General features: G+C 42.3%; 1 protein-coding gene across 1 annotated transcript; it reads left to right on the forward strand.

Annotated features, from left to right (window-relative positions):
* Window positions 1-12,003: 12,003 nt before the first annotated feature.
* Window positions 12,004-20,551, forward strand: btr30 (bloodthirsty-related gene family, member 30; the record flags this gene model as incomplete). Its single annotated transcript, XM_080723374.1, has 11 exons — window positions 12,004-12,126; window positions 12,717-13,175; window positions 13,838-13,942; window positions 14,537-14,632; window positions 15,382-15,615; window positions 16,232-16,415; window positions 17,148-17,270; window positions 17,692-17,718; window positions 18,666-18,841; window positions 19,568-19,723; window positions 20,342-20,551. The coding sequence occupies 11 exons, from the start codon at window positions 12,004-12,006 to the stop codon at window positions 20,549-20,551; spliced, it is 1,893 nt and encodes a 630-aa protein (XP_080579500.1).
* Between the last annotated feature and the right edge of the window lie 3,538 nt (window positions 20,552-24,089).

Raw genomic sequence — 24,089 nt, forward strand, 5'->3', positions numbered from 1 at the left:
TTTTCAAATAGCCTTGGTATAAAATAGAGCTAAAGTGGTTAATGTATGTTTTATAATCATTTATCTGCAAAGTTACTAGTAGTACGTTTTCAAATAATTGTAGTGGAGTAAAAGTACAATATTTGGATCCAAGATGTAGAGTAGATGAAAACTGGAAATACTCAAGTGTACTTGAGTACTGTACTTAAGTAAATCTACTTAGTTACTTTACACCACTGTTTATACTTCTCCACTCACTCACTCTCACTTTCGTTTCTTCCCTCTCATTTTCTCAAATCTCTTTTCCTGTTTTCCTATAAGCAATCCACAGTCCATCTCAAATGCCAATGTGTTTGTAAAGGTGTCTAGTAACACATCTAACAAAGTTTGAAATTCTATTTCCCTAGAGTGTTTTTGAGAGCTGCTTTACTATACAAGGGGGAAAAAATATATACCTATATATTTTTTTTTTTTAAAGGAAAGGAAAGGGAAATGTGAGGAGTCACACTATGGGTTTTTCATGATTCTGAATAAGCATTTGTTTTGCACAAAACCAAAACCATCACAAACTACAGACCCACCAAACTTTGTTAGACAGTTAGTCTCGCGTAGCCAGACAACTATTCCACAATCTCTGAATGGGAGCATTTGACCAAATCGCGGAGGCAACAGTCTGGCCACGCGAGACTACTAGACAGTAGACACTTTTACAAACATTGGTGAAGAAATGTCTTGGTATTAAGGAATTTATTTCCAGATTGATCCCCTACTCTCTTTCTCTCTGCCACGCCCCCCCGCCCCCTCTCTCTCGCTCTCTCTCTGCCACGCCCATCTCTTTCACTGGCCAACTTACCTGACAACTTCATTTCAGTCACTTTACTACTCAGTAATGCACGGCACCGATACTGAACAGGGTACGATGAAGACTTCTCCTCAATAACAATAAGTAAACGTGGACAGAGGACCAGCAGTCTAAACAAAACAGACACACAGAACTCAGGTGAGAGATTGTAGATTATTGTTTTTGTTTGTTTTTTGGTGGGCAAATGTGGCTTAAAGTCCACAATAGCAATAGGAATCTGTTAATGAGTGTAGCCTACATGCCAAATACTTTTTTTCCCTATTTTATTTATTTTTATGTATTTGGTGGCGTTCATTAAAGCAAATGCAAGATCTTAAACGTGAGTAAATGCAGTAGGCTTTATATGGGATGTGTGTGTGTGTGTGTGTGTGTGTGTGTGTGTGTGTGTGTGTGTGTGTGCGTGTGCGTGTGCGTGTGCGTGTGCGTGTGCGTGTGTGTGTGTGTGTGTGTGGGGCTCTGTTTCTCATAATTATGTTCATAGTGTAATGCTAATGAAAAGCTATTAGGCCCTGTTTGTTTTATATTTGTCAAGGTCAAAATATTCCTCTTCTTCAGATGTATTCCTTCTTTCCTATTATCATGTAAAGAGATGAGAGTTATAGAGTATTGGCTTAAACTTAAAGTAGCCTAGGCTTAAGAATGCCGGCCAATACTTCTCAAACTTTTTTTTAACTCATATAACATTTGTTAGGCCTGTCTATAAATCCATTTGGTTCTACTCAGACAGACTTGATGGTCAATATACTTCCCTAACTGCCTAAAGGAAAACAGAGTCCCTGGAATCAACATTGAGAACCCCTGAGCTATAGCTAAATGGCAATCACTTGTTAGGCCTGTCTAGGCCAAACAGGTAATTTTCATTATCCGAAATGACAGAGCCAAATCATTGCAAGTTCGGTTTCCCCGAGCTGTTTTGTCAATACTACCAGAGGTAATAGTTCTATTAGCATGATGATGGATGGTGTAACTGGTCGGACCAGACCAGAGACATCTCAGCTTAGCTGTTGGGAAATAATGGAAATCAACATGGATAAACATCCACACCCACACATATTATCCAATTCTATTATTACTAGCCCTTACCCGTTCAAAGATATGAGCTCCAAAATGATGTGCAGTGTGTGGGTTATGGGATGTGCACTGTGCACACAGTATATGAGGGATGGAAAGTAACTTTAACTGGTGCTTGCATGATGTACTGTAGGAGCATCAATGTAAGAAACCCGTTTCGTTTAATGGCTACAGAGATACTGTCCCCCCCCCCCCCCCCCAGCCCGCCCGCCCACCCGCCTGCACACACACCCGCCTGCCTGCACACACACACACACACACACACACACACACACACACACACACACACACACACACACACACACACACACACACACACACACAGAGCTGGTTAAACATTTTGCCTCATGCTAGATGCAGAATAGATGTGCCTCAAGCTAGATGCAGAATAGATAGTAGATACACCATAAAAATGCTAATATACAGCATACGATTTGTGAAAGTGACAAACGGGCTTCACAGTTATGTCAGGTGTGTTCATATGCTTATGGTGATGCGATTTCAGATCAATTGCTCCAGCCACTGAGGAGAAACGCTGTGACAGACACTCAGACAGACAGACACTCACTCAGACATTCGCAAAATTATAGTATAGATTATTATTATTATTATGATTATTATTGGACTATTATTTCTTTCTTCTTATTCGTTCTCTCATTTGGGGAGATTAGGCCTAAACATTTTGGTCAGGTCCTAACATGGACAAATAGATATTTTATATAACAATTCGCCACCTCATCAAATGAATGTAAAACACTATCCACCAGTGGTGGAAAGTAACTAATTATATTTACGCATACTTACAATATACAGGGGGCCTTGGCCTTGGCCTACTTTTACGCAACTGCAGTAGGCCTATTCCCAATTTTCAGTAGTTTTACTTCTACTCCACTACAACTCAGAGGCAAATATTGTAGGCCTATTTTTACTCCACTACACAATTATTACTTTGTAGATTTTTTTTTGATTAGGCCTATTTACAAAACATTAACACATATTTCGGAAAATTCGGCCATTTGAAAATATATTTTTTATTATGCATTTGAAAACTTGTGAAATTGGACATTCTGCATAAAGAGTAGGCCTACTTTTACTTTTGGTAGCTAGACCTACTCAACGGGCGATGGAAAGCCATACTTTTCCCCCATGAACCTCATTATGATGGCTCATTTTGACATGGTAAATAACACTGGTGATATAGGCTATGACATGTTTTGGCCAAGGAAATAGGCTTACTGTTTTCATTGTAGGCCTATAGCCTAAATAAGGGAAGTCCTCAATTAAATAATAATCTCTCTCAAAATATTATGAGATGGTCAATGTAATCAATTAAATACATTTTGCGCTTTATATCGTTTTATATCAGCATCTCAGAATTCGATCTGATTCGATCTCATGCACACCTTCCAGGCTGCCACATGGAGCAGGTCACAGGTGGTTGGCCTATAGCCATACATTATAACTCATGTAGAGACCTTTTTATTTTGAAGACGTATCTGAAAACAAAAGTGCTCTACTGCATCATGAGATATAATTTATGGCTTGTAGGCCTATATACTTTTTGTCATATTAACTGAAGGCGTTGCAGTGCAGCTGCGTGTGTCTACAACTATGCAAATGTTTCCTGACAGTAAAAGGCATAGCCTATTGTGTTTTTGATAGATAGATCGATCGATCGATCGATCGATTGATTGCATAGGCCTACTTTGTTATAGCCTCGCGTAGCCAGGCACTCATCTGCAGCTATGATCTGCAGAGAAAAGCCTGGTGACAATATCAGGAAGAGACTGAATAGTACAGTGTGGTACGATTAGGCTACACTGATGCTAAAAGGATAACACAAAGCCCTAGGGCTTGTTGTTTCCATTGTGCTCCTGTGTATTCAATTCACCAATATATTTAAAGACATAGGCTAAGTAACTAACCTGCCGACCATGTCGGAACAGCGGATAGTCGGGATAGTGAGCGGACCCCATCATAATCATCATCAACACTAGTAGCAATTAACTTATTGCTTCTTATTATTATTCAGAAGGGGGGGGGGGCTTTTCTAGGATGGTATACCTATTCGTTACACATTGTAGACAGGTGCTTCTTTATGGCGGTTTTGTAGGATGTCAAGGAGTTATTTTGATGGACTTTTTGATGGTTGTTGGTAGGGAATTACATTTTGGTGGCATAGCCATTGAACAAATTTAACCTCATGTTTGTGCTGTTTGTGTTAAGCAAGATCAGTGGAGCTCCAGTGAGTCCAGTCCCCTGGTGTTGTGACGGTGTGTGTGATCCCTTTGTTTATCTTGAAGACCAAGTTCCCTACCCTAGCATAATGAACAGAGGTTATGTGAGTTAGCCAAAGTAGTAACCTGACCAGTTTGTTTTGAGAGGTTTTTTAATGCCTTTGAGGTGCCATCAGGTGCATGCATAGTCATGACAGGATGAGTGCTCCAGCCAGTGTAATCAGTGTACACTAGTCCTATAACCAACGTGGAGATCCTGCCCAAAAAATCTTGTTGTTTTGTTGACTTTCCTGATTACTTTTGTTGCCATTTTTTCACTGGAAAGATGGCCATTTCTTCACTTGTCCATCAGTGTTCTATAAAGTGGAAGTGGTTCTCAACCGATTAAAATGATAACATTAATATAAAAAAGGGAGGTAGAAAAAAGGAACGTCAGTGTTTTTCTTTAAAACCTTGAAAAAGGTGTATTCAGTGATACCAATTAATACAAACTTAAAGGTAGGGTAAGTGATTTCACGCAAGTTTCAGTTTCCATGTTGGTGACAGGCGGGGGCCTTCCTCCAATCATGATCAAGTGGGGGCGGGCCTTGGTGCGCCCCCACTCGACCATGATTGGAGGATCGAAGGCCCCATTCTATCCTGATTGGAGGAAAACCCAACAGTTTTGGTGGAGGAACTGAAAGTTTGAAACTGCTTCTTTCTCCTCCTAAGGCTGGAGTCCAAATATGGACCAAACACTATACTATAGTACTATCAGGACATTTTGTTATTATTTGAATTAAATGAAATCACTTACCCTACCTTTAAAGTGTACTACTTTAGTTCCATTTATTCCGAGGCAGAACACAGTCGATTGATTGGTCATTGAAATAAACATGATCTGAAAGGCCTACCCACCTCACCTTAACACGCCAAGTGGTCAGATGGGTGGGCCGGCCAAAAACGCTTTTGTGATTTTCAAGTGGGCCCTGATCCAGGAAAGGTTGGGAACCAGTGTTCTAGTAGGTTATAGGGTTGGGATTCGGAATTGATTGATCGATTGATTGATTGATTGATTGATTGATTGAAGAATGTATTTGAAGTTTGCATAGGAAAAGGTACAGTTACATGACAGTTCACTGGTACAAGGTCAACTAAAAGGATACGTCAGGAAAGCACAGGCATTATTTACACCATAACTCTGAGAGTGCAGGTCCACTTGGTTCCATTTGTACACTCTCAGAGTTATGGTGGCCCTTTTCCACTACAGGGCCGAACCAGAACTAGAACCAGAACTTTCCAGAACCAAGAACTTTCAAGAACCCATGAAGTTCCAGGACCAAGTGCTGCTGGCCCCACGGCCCCCACCCATAGGTTCCCAGAGCTCAAGTTGAGTACTACATCAAGAGCAGGACCCCTCACAAAAACATGCAGTAATCCTGGTCTCTATAATGCCTCCCCCTGGCCAGCCGGGGTCGCCTGATGGAGGGGAAAGGAACTGGTTGGGATAACGTGTTCCTTCAACACGCTACGTCCAACTAGGGAAACTCCCCCCTGTCAGGTGGAAAGAAGCAACTTGGACAACTCATGCATAGAAGGAAGCATGAGGTCAGTCCGTTGTCTCCCCAGGCGCTGCAGAGGGAGAGCAGAGCCCAGGATTACAGCTTAGGCAATTGGCACTGGGTGAAAAAATGGGTTACAAAATCGTGGGATAAAAATGATAGATAATAAAAAAAAGAGCAGGACCTAAAAAAGGTTCCAGAACCTTGTCTAAAACCGGGCCGTGCGCCATCGAAACAAAACCAGAATCAAAGAAATGGGTTCAGGTTCTGGAAAGTTCTGGTTACTCGTAGTGGAAAAGGAGCCTTATAGTTACAGACCTGTTAGGGTCCATTTAGAAACCACTATAGGAATCGGACCGTTAAGAGGGAATGGTTTAAAATCCTAACCCTAGTAGGTAAACATTGTTCAGTAGCTTATCTTGAGATACACACCTGTAATCCTCCTTCACATGGAGCTGCCATGCACACATGGTCCCACGATGTGTGTTGTGGTTGTTTGTGACAGAGAGCAGAGCAGACTAAAACATTTGTGGCATCCTCATTAACATTCACTGTTATCACTAAGAGGATCTTAGTCACATCGTGTGCACGCACACACACACACACACACACACACACGCGCACACACGCACGCACACACACAGACGCCTTTCATATTCTACAATGTTGTTTTCCACCATGCTCGGTCTGCTGTGTAAACTTCCAATAGCTGTCACAATCAGATCTTCATTTCCTGGAACTAGAGCTTGGGAGCATTAGTAGGCTACTAAACATTTCACCAGGAAGCAATGGGAACTCTGTGTGTGTGTGTGTGTGTGTGTGTGTGTGTGTGTGCGTGTGCGTGTGCGTGCGCGTGCGTGCGTGCGTGTGTTCCATTACATTTGATTGTTGACGCCAGACCGGCCCATTCGTTTCTGTGTTGTGTTGGGATTACAGTATGTCTGAGTATTTATAAAGCCTCTCACACAACAAAACAAAAACCAAAGGTCTTGACTTTTGACCCCTGCTGACACGTGACACTACAATATGAGTTGACTGTAACGACCGCCATGTGAAACCTGTTGGTGTGCCTTTGAGCAAGTGACGTTAACTCCTACCTAGCATACCAGTAGCTGATTGGTTGGATAGAAACAACCCCCGTCTGATAGCTGGTTGGATCCGTTTTATCTCTAAAAGTAACAAACAAACAACTAATTTTTGCTCTTGACAAATTTCAATAGCCTACATAAATAATTAGTTCTTCATTGTCATAATAAGCAATCACCAGGCATTTTGCGGACCACTGAGGGGACTAGTGCTGCCCGCGACATGATACTAGTCCTACCACTGTGCATAGGCCTAGATGACTCTGCTGCACAGGCTGAAAAACAATATCCAGGAAACCAGACGAATCTGCCACAGCTAAAAAAAACATTAGTCTAGCCATGCCAGGCTAGAAAAACAAAGCCAGGGACAGCTGTGGAAGTCAACGTGAGCGCACATGTGTGTCGGTGCATCTGGTCCGGCCCTCATCTTCGCTTAATGCGGCCTAGACAATAGTCCAGTAATAATTGAATAATTGTGGAAGTATGTACATACATAAATGTACAAACGAGAAGTGTTAGAACTGTCACTTGAAATGGGAGACAAAAGCTAAGCAGAAGTGGTTGATACAGCTTATTCTGCTGTAAGTATAGTTCTGCATGAGAACATCAGTTAAACCAAAAGTTACAGCAGTGGTTCAATCTCAACCTGTGGGTCTGGACACAAAGGGGGGTCCCTGGACCTTTTTAAATGACGTTTTGGGAGTTATGGGAATTGTTATCGGGAAGGAAGAAGTTGTATCGGTACAGACTAGTGGCAGACCAGGGCCGCCATTCAGTTATTTCATGCATATTTTCTCCAGATTAATCTGGTTGTAGATCTGCAGACTACGCTGAGTGCATATCAATTCACATCTACACGTGACACATGTTATAGACACATGTTTTCGTGTCTGCAGCCATACATTCATCGGCCACTTTCAAACCATGTCATTATTATAGCATATATTGTAGGCTATATAATATTATTTATTACAAGCTCAAGCTCACTTGCCAGCCACCCTCCAGGGTGTTTCGGGATGATCCCTTATGGCAGAGACAGGAGAATGTGCACGCACGCACGCACGCACGCACGCACACACGCGCACACGCGCACACACGCACACACACACACACACACACACACACACACACACACATGCAGTCACATTCTGTGGCATTTCTATGCATCTGTGATTGATTTGCTTTGATGTGGTTCAGGTGTGTTGTGGTGGCCACACCTCTTCTATACCTGTCTACTCCAGAGAGCACACACACACACACACACACACCTACCAGCTACCACACATACTCCTTCCAACATTATCATCCATCTTTGCTGATAGAACACAGACGACAAAGAGCTCTATCCTAAGTGCTGCTCAGACTGTCATTAACTGCTGTGGCTGCTGGTGACAGACTAGACTGGACAGAGCTACACGGGTGTTAGTATCCATCTTGGCTGGTTTAGAAGAACTTTAGCCTGCCTTCAGTTTGTCATTTGAAGTCTGAAAGACAGAGGAATATTCTTTCAGAGACTTCTTGGACTCACATACTGTATCTGTTCCTGCGAATGGTGTCATAGAGTTAGTTTTGTACACAGTGTTACTGTCCATTTGTAAACCGGAGTATGTACATATGGAACCAATATATCCATATCTTAACCCTAGCCGCAAATTGCAACACTAGATTTTTTTATAATCGGATGAATCTAGGGTTGCAATACCTCCCATAGAGATTCAATGCATCAAAACAGTTTTTTGCTATCTGATTGTATTAAACGACTTCAAACTCACCAATATTGTGGCTCTATGGAAAGCTTGGAATTTACTCTTTCTATCTGCAAAGTGTTTGTTTCAGAAAAATCCACAGTAGACATGTTATGAGTTACTTTCTATCCAAGAAATTTGGTTCAGGTGATAATTGTTTCTCTAAGTCCTGGAGTTTGGAAGCGCTTGTGGAAAATCCCTCAGTGGTCCCGTGACCACCTGGTTCTAAATGTCACATTATGCAGGAGGCAGCAGGACGTTGCGTTATAGAAGACGAGCGCTTCCGAAGTTCAACACTTAGAAAATAAACCGCGTCTGCTCGGATTTCTTGACAGAAAATAAATCATAACAATTATACGGTGGATTTTTCAGAAACAAACACTTTGCAGATAGCAAGAGTAAATTCCAAGCTTTCCATAGAGCCGCAATATTGGTGAGTTTGACGTCGTTTAATACAATCAGATAGCAAAATAACGTTTTGATGCATTGGCTGCCTATGGGAGGTATTGCAACCCTAGATTCATCCGATTATAAAAAAATCTAGTGTTGCAATTTGCGGCTATCTTAACCCTGAGGATTTAATTGTGTTTTAAGAGTTGTTTTTAATCGCTGATACTGAGAGAAGTATTGAACGAAAGTAAACAACTTCTTAGAGCAAATCAAACTAAAAAGTGATCTTGTCTCTACAGTTGGTGATCTGACTTCTCAGACGCATTGAGGCCCAGATACCACAGATTCTCTTTAGGTAAGTTCTTAATGTTTGTTAAAGTTAAGGTTATACATTTTCATAGTAATCTCTAGACAATAGTGTTTGTTCATTAAGTTAACAGGTGTCTCCCCATTTCTCCAGCTAAAACAGCTAAACAGAAAATACATTTTCCGGTGGGGTTGCCAATTAAATATTAGATAAAAAAAAATTGTAGCCTATTCCTATTTTGTAGTTTTCTCATTCAATCACTTTCAATTTCACTTGTTTGTCCTATATGAGATATCTCAACCGATTGGATGAATTTGGCATCTTTCTGGTTACTGAACAACACTGTGTATTCAGTGAATTTCAGTCATTAACAAAATAATTCGCACTCAGTACCTTTTTTTTTTAAAACACTGAGAACTCCAAAGCTTCGTTTTCATGTTGGCTAGTACAGTACGTACGTACACATTAGGCAATGTGACCCATATACTGTACAGTGATATTGTTTATCTGTTTGACAATCGCTTCTTGTTTAGAGCCGTGAGCGTTGCAGGATGGATCAGTGCCAAATTCAACCTCTATGTGTCCTCCCATGTATTTCTGTTTAGAGTTAGACTAGTGAACCTCATACTGGCTGAACCATGTGTTGCTGAGCTTTGACTTGGAGGTAATTTGAAGCCTTAAGGAGTCACACAAGGGTACCTTATGGAACAGAATGGTTTAATTTGAAGCAAAGAAAGACGTCACACTAGGGAACGTAATGGAATGGTTTAGCGTTGCTCTGTGCTCTTGTTTGACATGATGAAACCTGGCAGGTGGATTTGTAAGTGGCTCCTCTGACTGCATTGTTTCCAGCACTAGATCAACAGCTGACAATGTCTGAATGATGATACAGGGGGCAAATACGTCAAGGCTGACACACCTTGGTTCTTTTGTCAGCTTGAGTAGCCTGCTGCGTTTCTGACAGTGCTGTAAGTGGCACTTTTGTGTGTTCAGTCTGCATGGGACATGTTAAGCTACGGTATTTTAAGTGGAATGTGGCCAAACCTGGGAATTGTTCAGCCTTTATAATGCAAGTCGGGGAGGATCACAGGCCACAGTCAATCCCTAAAACCAGGTGGAAAAAGTGAAAATAGCAAAAATAGCCCACCTTCAAGCTCACAAGGAGTTGCATTGTGATGATATGTTGTACATATTGCTATTTGTCAACCTTTGTTTCTTTTTGCTCTCCTTTCGGCGGCACACCTGGCAGTCTTCAGTTTGAAAACCACTTCCCTAAACTGACTGTTGTTGAGAATACCAATGATGACATCATCACGGTATACTTTGCAATACAAACCCTCCTCCAGTTCTAGACTTTTCTTATTTCCACATAACCACTCAAAGGTATACTAATGACATAGTTCAATGTTGAAAATGGGTGGTTCTCCCCTTAAGCGACAACAAAGTACAGTGTCCTCGGGTATTTTACTGTCCGGATAGTTTTATTTGGACACACGCTTGTGTTGGTGGTGTCTGTAGCCCAATTATAATGAAGGCATTTTAGCTACAACATTTTGCTACAAAATCCACCTTGAGTGCCCAGACCTTGATTTATCCCAGCAAGCACAGTCAGGACCTGGACCAATCAGTGACGTCTCAATTGGGGCCAGATCAAGTCAAACCATGACTAGTCAGATCTGGCCTATAATATCACCTGATTTCAACCAACATAAATCCTGCCCACGAAAACGGACATCCTGGATTAATCAGAGAGGGTCCGATCGAGGCCAGATAAATATAACTGTCAGATATGTCCCAGAATATAAACTTATATGGTCATATTTCAACTAACATTACAAACAATAATAACAATAGTCCATATGACGTCTTGGTAATGACGTCAAGATCATCCCCATATGGGCTGTGACCTAGTTCTGAACGTCACCGGAGGACGTTATCATAACGTCATCATGACGTCATTTGGCTTGCAGGGATTCTTTAATGGCCTTTTGACATAGTATTTCCTCTCACCTGAACATTATTCCCATCCATGAGGGATACCAGTATTGCTCCTGTAACTTATTTTTTGAGCGGTGGTAAACCGCTCCATAGAGTGGCTGTGCGTGTGTCTGTAGCCACTTTTCCTCAGCGTTTTGCAATAGCAATGTGTTTTCCTCAGCGTTTTGCCATAGCAATGTGTGTGTGTGTAGCCTGTATTACATCACCAATTACATCCTAGACCTATCTGTAGCCACTTTTCCACAGCGTTTTGCCATAGCAATGTGTTTTCCTCAGCGTTTTGCTGTGTGTGTGTGTGTGTGTGTGTGTGTGTGTGTGTGTGTGTGTGTGTGTGTGTGTGTGTGTGTGTGTGTGTGTGTGTGTGTGTGTGTGTGTGTGTGTGTGTGTGTGTGTGTGTGTGTGTGTGTGTGTGTGTGTGTGTGTGTGTGTGTGTGTGTGTGTGTGTTACATCACCAATTAATCCTAGACCTATCTGCAGCCACATTTTCCTCAGCGTTTTGCCATAGCAATGTGTGTGTGTGTAGCCTGTATTACATCACCAATTACATCCTAGACCTATATCCTTGTCTGAAGACGTTATGCAAGCACGACCACCGCTCACTTCAGATTGGGTGTGATTTTTCAGGTTTGTTTTGAGTAAACTCTCTCCAAATGAGAAACTGATTACTTCCTTTTATTCAGTGGTGCATTTTGGTTTATTTCTCATGCTTTGGCCCTGGGCCTTTCATCATCATAATGGTCATCTGATGATGTTGTTCTGTAGGAGTCGCTCCTCCCAGTCCACCATGATGGCAGAGGCAGCAGGAGGCCCGGCCCCCGAAATGTTCTCGGAGCAAGAGCTCACCTGCTCCATCTGTCTGGACCTCTTCAGCGACCCCGTCTCCACTCCCTGTGGACATAACTTCTGCCAGGTACTGTATGTCTGGACAGTACCATGTTCACCCTCTGTTATTTATTTAAAACCCACTTCAACCGTAGCATCCCTATTCTGGGATTAACATTCAGCAAAACAATTGCCGAGCTACAAGCTCACAGCGTGTCACAATGTGTTTTGAGCTTGTAGAGTGGCTATTTATGGCAAACAGATTGTGTTGTGGAAAAAGGAGCGCACCTAGAACAAAGCCTTGGGGGACCCCGGTCAACTAAATAGACAGTGTTTATAGTTTTCTAGGAGTGAGCCTGACCTACTGGTGTACATACTAAGGTGGTATATGTATGAAATACTTGGGTTTTACCTGCTGGTGTCAATGTGAGATGCTGTAATCAATATTGTAATTAATGGTTTCTAGGAGAGCGTGTTTTAAAAATGAAAGTAAACTGTCGCGTACCAGCGTTGTGCACCGAAAATAGACAATCCACAAGATCACAACACATCGCAGCACACACGCCCCGTTGTGACCTTGTAGATCTACTATTTTTGGTGTGCGACACCAGCACGCAACTAAGCATAAGTCAAGCCTCATGGTGTGTGATTATAATTGTCTTTTTTTCGTTTTTTCAGGCCTGTATTGGAGGATACTGGGCTTCCAGTACGGTGTGCACCTGCCCGCTCTGCAAGAGACAGTTTGAAGAGCGACCGCTCCTCAGCATCAACCGCGTCTTCGCCCTCATCGCCGACAAATACAAGCTGTCCCGCTACGGGACGGCCTCTAACGGAGAACTGCCCATAGAGGCCGGGATGGGTTTACCCACGACGCCGGACTCTAAGGCCATGCACGCGGCCGGAGGGAACACAAACCCCTTCCGAACGTCCGAGTCGCACGAGGACTGCGTGTGGTGCGACGTGTGCACGGGGATCAAACAGCGCGCCGTCAGCTCCTGTCTGACGTGCACGGCCTCGTACTGCGACACGCACGTCCAGCCTCACCGCAACACAGCCTTCTATGCCAGCCACCAGCTGCTGGACCCCCAGGAGGCCCTGAGGGGCCGCACCTGTAGTGCACATCGCCGCCTGTTGGAGGTGAGGAGAACTTTCAATGGCTGAGTGATTACTTACACTTGGTTGCGTGTAGGAAAATAGCTGATCTACAAGCTTGCAATGTGTTGTGTGACGTGACACGCTGTGAGCTTGTAGATCGGCTATTTCCGGTGCGTGACATGGCTCGCAACGAAGTATAAATTAAAGGAGTACTTAACCCATTTTCAAGAAGTATTCCCTCAGTGTAGATGCGCAGTAAAACTGTAATCAATCTGTAAAAGCCTGGAAGCTTTTCTTTTTCCAGTATCATTTCAATCCATTAGGGAGCTAGCTAAAGTTGGATAATTCTTTTATGTAGTCCTGAGGATACTATTTGTATTGGCAGAACTAGCCAGATAAATGACAAAATTATCTACAAAATGATAAAAACTGTCTCAGAGTAACGCAAACATTTATTATAACTGTTGTATGAAAGCAATATTACATGAGAGGACTGTGTATTTAAACTGAATCAGTGCTATGCTACAGTATAACATGACGTTGCTTTAATATAGTGTTTGATTGCAACCGTTTGACTGTTGCTGCATTCTTGGCCATGCCTCGAGTTAAGAATGCATATATTTTAATTTCACTAGATGGCTCAATAATGGTTAAATGGCTAAATCATTGTTTTATAACCTGATGATGTTGTACTCATTGACCAGGTGTACTGTAAGACATGCCAGCGCTGTATCTGTGCCATCTGTGTCCTGGACGAACACCGTACTCACAAAACTGTCTCCGTCCAGACCGAGAGACTCAGCAAACAGGTGAGAAGAAGAGACACACAGAAATGGAATGATGAATGGAGATGGTAGAGGCCACTGCCGGCCAGCTAGTGTGGTTCTCAAACAAACCTTTTCTTGTCAAGGTTGTTTAATTCATGCATTTGGCCACGGACCCCTCATCTGAAAACATTGATGAGCGGTGAATTATAAATGAGCCATTCGAAATCTATGTATTTGTATAACTAGACCTTACCCGTTTGAAGATATGTGCTCCAATATATGTGGCTTGGTATTTTTTCAGTGGTTGTTAATTTGATCCCATGGCCTGGAGGAACGGACCGTAGCCCTGACAACAGGCTGAAGTTGAGTTGAACAGAAGTGGTATAAAAACGCGAATAAATAGCTTGAATTTGGGAAAAATGGAAATCGGGCTCCGTCATCGTCTGTATAATGATAATGGCCAATGCCATGTGAAAATGTGTGAAATTGGGATCAGTTGCTGAAGAGAGAAAGGTGGAAATGCATATTCTGACTGACTGACCTACTGACTGACCTACTGACTGACCTCCCTAATTATAGAATGGATGTCTTTCTGTCTGTCTGTCTGTCTGTCCCTCCATCCTTTTCTCCTTCCAGAAACTGGTAGCAAAGACAGAGATGGAGATGATGAATCGAATTGAGGGGAAGAACCTCCGTCTCATGGAGCTGAAGGAGAGGCTAAACCGTATCAGAGTAAGAATAACTTTCATTCATAGAATTAGCCTCATACAACAAGCTGCAATTAACCTACTGTAGGCACTGCAGTAAGATCTAGTATAACTGCTCCACCTCTCAGAGCTTGTTCCATCAAGTGACCTTTTGGAGTAACTTTAGGGCAGGTGTTCCCAAACATTTTAGCTTGAGACCCAAAAAATACATTTGGTGTTTCCCTGGGAGTCAAAACTTATTTACATAATTTTTGATAGCCCTATTCAATACTGAAATAGCCCAAATAATTGTAGATCTGCTATTTTCCTTTTATGAATGGAAATAAGAAAGCAAGTGTAGTTAAGTAAAAACAAAACCTGCAACCCATTATTCTTTTTGGGGAAACGCCGCTTTAGGATAAGATCACACCTGCGGGCGACTGAAGCAGTCGCATTGCATTCTACGAGGAGCAGCATAGCTGAATGGTTAGGGAGCCTGCCTAGGGAAAATACTGAATTTCCCTTACGGGAGGAAATGGGTATCTATTATATTATATTACGAAAGCAAGAAGCCGAGGTTCCTGTTGGCGGTGTGTGACGTGTGTCACGTGGAGTTCAACTTTGTTGAATTTTGGCTCATTTGACGCCTCTGCGTGTGTTGGCCACTCACTGTAAACATAAATGTAAGTAAATCGGGCTTGTAGATCTGCCATTTTCACTAGCTCTCGGATCTAAAACCACCGCTTTAGGCCACCGCTGCCCCGTCGTGAACGAATGCAATCTGTCTGTTCGCAGAGCTACGCGGACGGCGAGCAGAACGAGGTGGAACACGTCCTGGACGGAATGTCTCGCTCCATGGAGAGGATCCGCTCGGAGCTGGTGGGCGGCATCCAGGACAAGCGGGCCACCGTGGAGACCAAGGGGGAGGGGCTGGTGAGACGCCTGGAGGCGGAGCTGAGCCTGCTGAGGGAGAGGCGGGCCAAGCTGGAGGTGCACGCCACCAGCCAGGATCACATAGGATTCCTCCGGGTAGGGAATGGAATGGATGCACCCTGGATAACACTTCTTCCTCTGCTACTTTTACTCTCTTTATTTCCTGCCCCTCACCTCTTATTAAGCCCCTATCATAGTAGGCACCGTGGTGATAAGCTATCCACGAGGTGTAGTCTTAAAACCTTAAATTAAGTCATAAAACTACGACAATGTAGTAGCAACAAACAACGAGCTCCATGGCAGAAGCCCTGTCTGGGAGCTATTTAATTATGTTCTGTAAATATATAATTTTTTAGTGCTGTTGCTGATATTTCATTCATTGTCTATCATGATGAATTGAGTACACTGGACCACAATGTAAATGAGCCCCGCCCATATTTTTCTTTTACTGTCCTGCTGCACCGTTTCTAACTGCTAATATCAATCATGACCTTTATTTTAGGAAGACCAGAACATTTGATGATATTGCTGTTCTATATTATGATGTTCTAAATATCCACAGGTTGGCAAACTTGACGTAGATAATGTACTGGACACATATTTTATTTTGTTGACCTGTTATGATTTGGTCTATAGTCATCACTTGCCACCATTCTACCCCTTCCCCTGAACTCATGTTCTATTTCCCATCGGTCCTACCTCTCCTCTCCAGGGTTTTGAGGAGGCCGGTGCCCCTCTGGGAGTGGTCTCGGACCTCCAGGAGGAGGTAGACGACGAGTCGGAGCTCTCCCTGCAGTTCAACCTGGGGGAGGTGAAGAGCGCCCTGGTGGAGGTGAAGGACAGGATGGACGACATCAGGATGGGAGAGATTCGACACAGGGGCTCCCGCAGCTCCAGTGAGTACAATTTAGTTGGGAGTTAAAATTCTGTCGTGTATTTGTGACGATTTTTCTTCTCAACTTGCAGCCTGTGTTGATCTTAACACCCACCGGCCTGCCTGATGGCTAAAGCCAGGGTAGCGCATGTTGGGTACACATCTAATTATGATGTGTGCAGCTTCCAGTGTGGCCCATGATTTGTGCATAGGATTAATGATAGTTACTTGTATGCCCGTATAACCTTTACTTAAAGGACAACTTCACCACTTTTCAACCTATCTTCATATAATTGGTCCTCACTAATGTTCATGATAAAATAGCACAATTTCTTTCTACTCGGTCTGTCTCTCAGAGGAGGGCTGTGGGAAGGTCAGAAACCCATCGTCTTGTGACATCATCGATGGAGAATCCAAGCTATTAGAAAACGCAGACTTTCTATTCCTGAAAAGTTGCAATGTAAAGTGGAAGCCATTGTTCTCGTGATAATAAAAATCAAAATATTTTTTCAAAAATATTGTTTAATAAGACTATGGATTTCTGAACTTCCCACAGCTCTCCTAAGAGACGAGTAGATTTTTTTTTGTTTTTTTGCCATTTTATTATGAACATTAGTGAGGACGAAGATAGGTTGAAAAGTGGCAAAGTAAAGCTAATTGTTAGATTACTGTAAAGGGGTTTTGAAAGGAAATGTGCAACCTTTCATCCAGAAGTCATAATGATAACAATACCGGTATATGTGTTGTGCTCCAGTTTCGTCAGGTGAAGGGCAAGGCACGCTAAATAACTCGGAGAGCATGATGAGTGTGAGGGAGAGCATGCTGAGTGTCAGAGGAAGCACTGTCAATCTGAAGAAGAGCCACTGGTCTCTGAGAGGTCAGTGGTCAGTTACAGTACCTACATACAGCACTGAACTATCATGGTTGAAAATGATGTACACCGTCAAATCGCAGTGTTTGATTTGACTCCAAAGATTGTACAAAATAATGGACTCATTGGTCCATTTGGTTCAATTATTTTGTACAATCTTTGGAGTTAGGACTTTAGCCTACTGTGTACACATCCTTAGTTTTAACAACTGAATGTAAATATTACTTTTCAATATTCTGCTTTTCCTATGGTTTTCTCTTAATTCATCCTACAAAATGGTGACTTAAGCAATTATAATTGTCTCCAATTAAAAAATGTATAGGCCTACAGTAATTGTCTCCATTGAAGTGCTACACGTTAGTGCTACTGACAAAATGATTCACATATAAAATGATAACTGTTTGGCTCCTCCTTTCTATCTGTCCAGATCTAAAGAAGATTAAAACGGGTTCAGGTAAGTCTTATTTGAATATTACCAACTGTTTATTGCTGAAACGTTTACTCCAATATTTGGCATTTTTCCAAATAGCAGCTCGGCTCAGTCTATGTTCCATAATAACAGATTTGTCTTATCTCTCCAGGCCTAAAGAAGATTCGTCCTTATCTTGGTGGGTAATGTCTTCATTCCATAATGCATAATAAAACATACTGTAGGTTCTTACTACTACTATAATTCCTTTGTGTGACTGAAATTTTACTTGACGATTAATTGTCATACAAATGATTAATGATTTCATTGTTTTTGGCATTGAATGTTGAAACGTATAAATAAAAAATACATTTCAGTTTGATTTCTTTTTTTTTTGTAAACAAAATTGCACAGGGTAGATTATTACAAATAACATAAATGTACAAATAAAGTAATATTAAATGATGTACTCTTATATCTATCAGATTATAATGTCTTCATGTTTAATAATTTTATACTTTGAAATGTTTTTAAATATAGTGGATACTGGGAATAGTGGACCCATTGTAGGCCTACATCTGCCATTTTTGCGGTTTTGGAAAATGTTTGAAAATGTGTGAACACTTTTCAACGGACGCATTTACACCAAGCCCCCAGAACCCAGGGCTAGATTTGAAGCAACCCCGATGGTGGCCAAAGTTGGAACTGCAGCCTAAACGCGCATTTTGGCCCCGCCCCCTCCACTCCAGACAGGAGAGACAGGAGAGGAGAGCAGCGTGACGTCATTTTGGAACCACGGTGGTTCCAATTCCCCCAGAATGCACCTGGATTTAGCTACATGCTAGCACGTAGCCGTTGCTTCAAAACGCCACTGAGCACTTGCATTGAAATGATAGTGGGGGCGGGGCTCGTCCGCTCTCTATTTTATATATACTCTATGATTTACACAGCTGAATGCTAACGGATTATGTGACTGTACTTCCTGTGTGCAGAGGATGTGACGTTGAACCCGGTGACGGCCTACCCTTTCCTCATCCTGTCGGAGGACAGGAAGCAGGTGAAAAGAGGAGAGAAGCTCCAGTTCTACAGGAACAGCCAGCAGCGCTACGATGTCTGGTCCTGTGTCATCGCCAAGGAGGGCTTTACCTCTGGACGGCACTACTGGGAGGTGAGAGGTCCCGGGTGATGGAGGGGATAAGAGTTATGTGGCAATTTCATGGGGAAAAGATCATTGCATGTCATAACTATAGGTGTGACTCTCTTACTATGGAGTGAATACGTGGGGGGTCAATGTATACATTAGGATTGACATTGACATGTTTTTCATGCTCCAGTTCATTTTCCAATAGCTTTATTTGTTTGGCCCAGTAGCCGAATCCCATATGAAACCTTCACAGGTGTTTCCAGTTTAAATATGCTGCCGAGCCAATCAAACAAAGCTATGGGAAAATGAACTGGAACGGGAAACGGGTATGTCACATTCTGAAATCCTGGGACTAGACAAAGATAACCTCACCTCACCAGGCTTTCTGGGGGAAAGCCTGGTGTTCGTTCACAACAGGCCTCTAACCCACTATAAGAAGCGGAGTCGCTTTGTTTTGGTTCCCCTCGTTTGTTTCCCCAATCCCTATTAAAATGCTCGAGTAGCCTAGTGTTGTCTTGCCAGTCGCTACGAGTTGGACTAAAAGATGGATATACCAAACGAATTTTCCAAAAGCAAAACTGGCTTGTGAAGTCTGGCTCCAATATTTTGTTCACTGACAACAGAGATGAAGAGAACAGGTCGGTAGCTGTGTTCATGTTCAGTCTCCGCTGAGTCATCTTCACTCTCCCATTGGAATTAATGTTACCACCCCATTTCTTCTGATGCCCTTCATGTCTGTGTGTCTCTCAGGTGAGCGTAGGAGAGAACAAGGACTGGAAGCTGGGTGTGGTGCAGGAGTCGGCTCAGAGGAAGGGCCTGTTCGACATGAGTCCCGGGAACGGCTACTATGCCATCTGGTGGAGCAACAATCACCTGCGTGCCCTCACCGCCCCACCCCTCACCAAGGTCAGCTCATGGATTTTAACAGCTACTTTATTGCCGTGATATGTGCTGTATTGTACAGCCCTTTTGTTTGTCTACTCAAAATGATGGGGTTCCTCGTTCCTGGCCTCCTTTATGAAACATTACATTGTGCGTGTATAGCATGACAAAAATATTATACAAATAAGGTATTGTTTAAAAAAGAAGACTTTTTACAGGTCAGGTGGGCATGTGGGTCACATGTGGCACTGGGCACCACGGTGTAAAATTGTCTACTTTGTCCAAAAATGTTATTAAGTAATGTAAAGTATACATGATGTGAACATGCACAGTACAATGGGTACATCATTATCAGACTTAATTTTATCTTTCAACTTCTTGTTTATGCCCCAAAATGGTGGATATACAGGTTTTGCAGAAATATTAGACCTTAATTGTTGAATGTTGTTGAATGTTTCAAATATATATATTTTTTGGACAAAATGGACAATTTTACTTTGAGGTGCCCAGATGTCCCTAGTGCCCGCCTGACCCCTTTGAAGGGCTAGAGTTAGAATTAGGCGTTGAGGGAAAAAAAAAACTAAATCTTTCCGCCCATCCGTCCAACCCTCTCTTCCCGCCTTTCTTTCCCTGTCCGTCCAGGTGAAGGCTCCGCCCAAGCTGCGGCACGTGGGCGTGTTCCTGGACGTGGAGGAGGGCCAGGTGTCCTTCTACAACGCCAAGACGGGCAGTGAGATCTACACCTTCACCGGGGCGGTGCTGAGCGGGAAGACGTTCCCGCTGCTGGGCACCGGAGACAAGGAGGCGCCCCTGGTGCTCATGACCACACATTACACCAGCCTGCACGAGTAACTCCCATCCTCACTCACCACATCGTCGTTGTCGGGTGGAAACCTCGTATGTCCAAAACCGTTTGTTTTGTATTTATCATATTAATAATGATTTAAACTAGTGAAAACAGCCGATCTACAAGCACACAACGCCTCGCACCGTGAGGCGTTGTGTCTTGTGTGCTTGTAGATCTGCTGTTTTCACTACTTTTATGCAACGGCCTTGTATGGTGAAGCAGGGCTTTACTTTGCAAAAAGATTTACACATTTGAATCTTGGAGATACGACCAACGAATTGTGTTTAAAAGAATCCCTGGCTAATAAACCTCATATGTCTTAAGACATTATTAAATATTTTCTTTGTTTTAGAAATATACTTAATCTTTTACTTGTGGGACAACGCCAGTCGCAAGTTGACGATGTCATCTGTCTGTGTGTGGACCGTCCAGCCCTATGGATTGCATGTGGTAATAAAAAACATATTTAAAATATTATTTGGATGCTCATATTAACCTTGGGAAGTATTACGTTACGCTTTTTTGAGCGGTGGTTACACTGTCTCCTATACGTGGCCGTGTGTGTATGCGTGTGTGCGTGTCTGTATGTAGCCTGAAGTACCTTTTTTCACCACACGTGTTAAGGGAGGGGCGCTGTTGTTCAGGCCAGGCCAGACACACACACACACAGGCACCCCCCCCCCCCCCCCCCCCCCCCGACCACCGCTCAGTTCACACGGGTGTGATTTTTTGTTTATGTTTAGGTTGAGTACAATTGTTTATTGCTGGACCACATGGACAAATGACATCATCAACTTGCGACGGGTATTGTCCCACTTGAGTAAAAGATGAACTATTTCTAAAATAAATAAATATTTAAGGTGTTATTATAGAGGGCAATCATAATGTATTAAGGCATAAAGGGCTTATTAGTGAGATATGCTTTTAACTAATAATTTTAAATGAGCTATGCTTTATGATGAAGCCTGGCGGTTTTAGCAGAGGGAGAAGGATAGATGGATGGGGAAGAGTAAAGGGTGGGATGGAGTCAGCGAGGCTAGGAGGTGGGGTTTTTAACCATCTTAGCTGCTGGAGTCAACCAAATGGACTCTTAAGTCCATTTGGTTCCATTTGTACAGTCTTTGGAGTCAAATTAAACACTGTTTAATGGATGGGTTGATACTTTGTATAACACGTACATACACCTGTGATCAACACACACTTACACTGATCGTCTTGAACTGAATAACACAGATGTGACCAAACATTTTTGTCTGTAATCTGGAATACATTCCTCAAGATTGTATTTGTTTATGAAATGAAGTAATCTATATTAATAAATTGAGGAAATCAATTGCGTTTATGTGTGATCACTGTCCCCCCCCCCCCCCCCCCCCAACATGGATTAGCACAATAATATTGTGCTAATTGTTTAGGAAACCTTGGGATGTTTAGTTCATATTTTTCTGAACCTATAGCCTGCTACTAGCAGTCAAGGAGACTCAGAACTTCAATCCTTGTCTGATTAATATTGATTTCTTACAATACTTGGTTGCTCACAACGCTGAGAGCTTACAGATCTCCTACCTACAGTTTTGTGACACTGGCACACCTTTTGTATACATATTTGGGCTCAGGAATCAAACCCACAACTCACTGTCAGACAGCTGATATGTGGTATGAACCTTGAACCGCTAGGCCATCGGCAATTTGTTGCACTTTTGCACTATTGTAAATTCCCATTTCTTTTATTATACGGAATGTTGGAATGTTCAGTTTGGAGAAAAACTAATTCATGTGATTTACTAATCAATAATTTGTAGAATTTGTTTAGGTTATCATTCTGACAGTGTCATTTTGGTAATTGTGTGTTCCCTTCCAGTCTTAAGTAAAAAGAGTGAACTGACCAATGTAGTATAAAATGTTTGTCAGTAGGCTTAATAAGACTTCCTCTCTTAGTCTTTAGCTACTATTTTTACATCCGAATATGAACTACCCGTTCAATATAAATGCAATTGATACAAGCCCAGTACCCTCTATTCTATTACAATTGACAGTTCTATAGCTGGGATGTGAATACTAGAGACCTTTAAAATCGTTCACCATTGGGTTAATCATGGATTCAAGAAACCAAAGACTATTATAACGTCCTATAATGTCAATATTCTTAAAACATGGATTCTCAACAGGCCTATAACTTTCTGACTGTGGTGTAAAGGCAGGGGAAGTGTGTGCTGAAGCCATTTTTATTTCAGCTTTAAACTTTGAGTTGGGTGGAAGAATAATGTTTAATATTCTGGTGGTAATGTGGCTGATCCACCTTAGCCTAGCGCAGCTAAGCTCTATCCACCCATGTTAACACAAGGGAGAATTTCCTGGCAGCATGGATAGTCGGGTTAAACCAGGCTAGATCCACCTGGAGTTAAACTTTTATATTAAAGAATGTAGCTCCCTCTAGTGGTTCAAAGCATATCTCTGGTATTTTTCAAATAAACATTCAGCAAAGGATGATGTCATTCTGTAGATGGGGAGGCGTTGCCTTGTAAAATCTCTTGATACACAACTCCTTAGAATTGGACTTTTCAGTCGCCCAGGACAACTTTGCCGTAAGAATCATTACCAGTCCAATGCGCAGCCATTCGACTAAATGAGAACATACTGGTTCTCTCTCACCGTCAGTCCGGTAGCCCAAATAACTGCCCTCTCCTCCTACTTTTACCAGGGACTTCATTGCACTCAGTTGTGTGACCCAGAAAGATTAGACTCTGATGATCTCTTGACAGTAGTCACTATTAATCAGAATTGAAGGATTATAGGTGAGAACCTCTGTTAGGGCTGTCACAAAATAAATATTACATAATCGTCTAATCGTGATTATTTGACATAATCGTGATTATTTTTCATAATCGTTTCCATGTAAAAAATAGTGGAAATAGCAGATCTACAAGCTCACAACGATGCGACGCGTTGTGAGCTTGTAGATCGGCTATTTCCACTATCAATGTTCCTTTTTAAGTATAAAGTTGTCAAATATGTCAGTAATTTCTTTGTATATTTAGCTTGTGTCATATCTGCCAGGTGTAACTTCAAAGCCTAAAAGCCAAACAGAAATGTAATTGTCAACGACAAAAACACAATTAAATCGTTAATCGCAATTATTTGATAGAAAATTAATCGTCATGTAAAATGTCATAATCGTGACAGCCCTAACCTCTGTACCAACACAACGCGCCTACTAACATTTTCAGTTTGGAAACGTGTTATGCGCTGTGGTCTTCTGTTCATCCCACGGTGGTCTTCAAGCTCCACACATCACGGTCCAGTCATCTGTGTGGCCGGCATAACACGGGATGTGGACATCAAGGTATAGTTATAATCATTCAAGTTCATATTTTATTTAACATAATTCAATGTTTGCAGTCAATGTGAACGGCTGGGTTTTCTTTCATCCTTTTTTTTAATATACACAATAGAATCCTAACATTTAAAGCCCCTCCCCCCTCCAACACCCCCCTTTGAAAATCTAAAGCCCCCCCCCCCTTTTAACAAAAACACAAAGACCCC

The sequence above is a fragment of the Nannobrachium achirus genome, assembly GCF_963921795.1.
Source record: "Nannobrachium achirus genome assembly, chromosome: 4".
In the NCBI taxonomy this organism is placed as follows: domain Eukaryota; kingdom Metazoa; phylum Chordata; class Actinopteri; order Myctophiformes; family Myctophidae; genus Nannobrachium; species Nannobrachium achirus.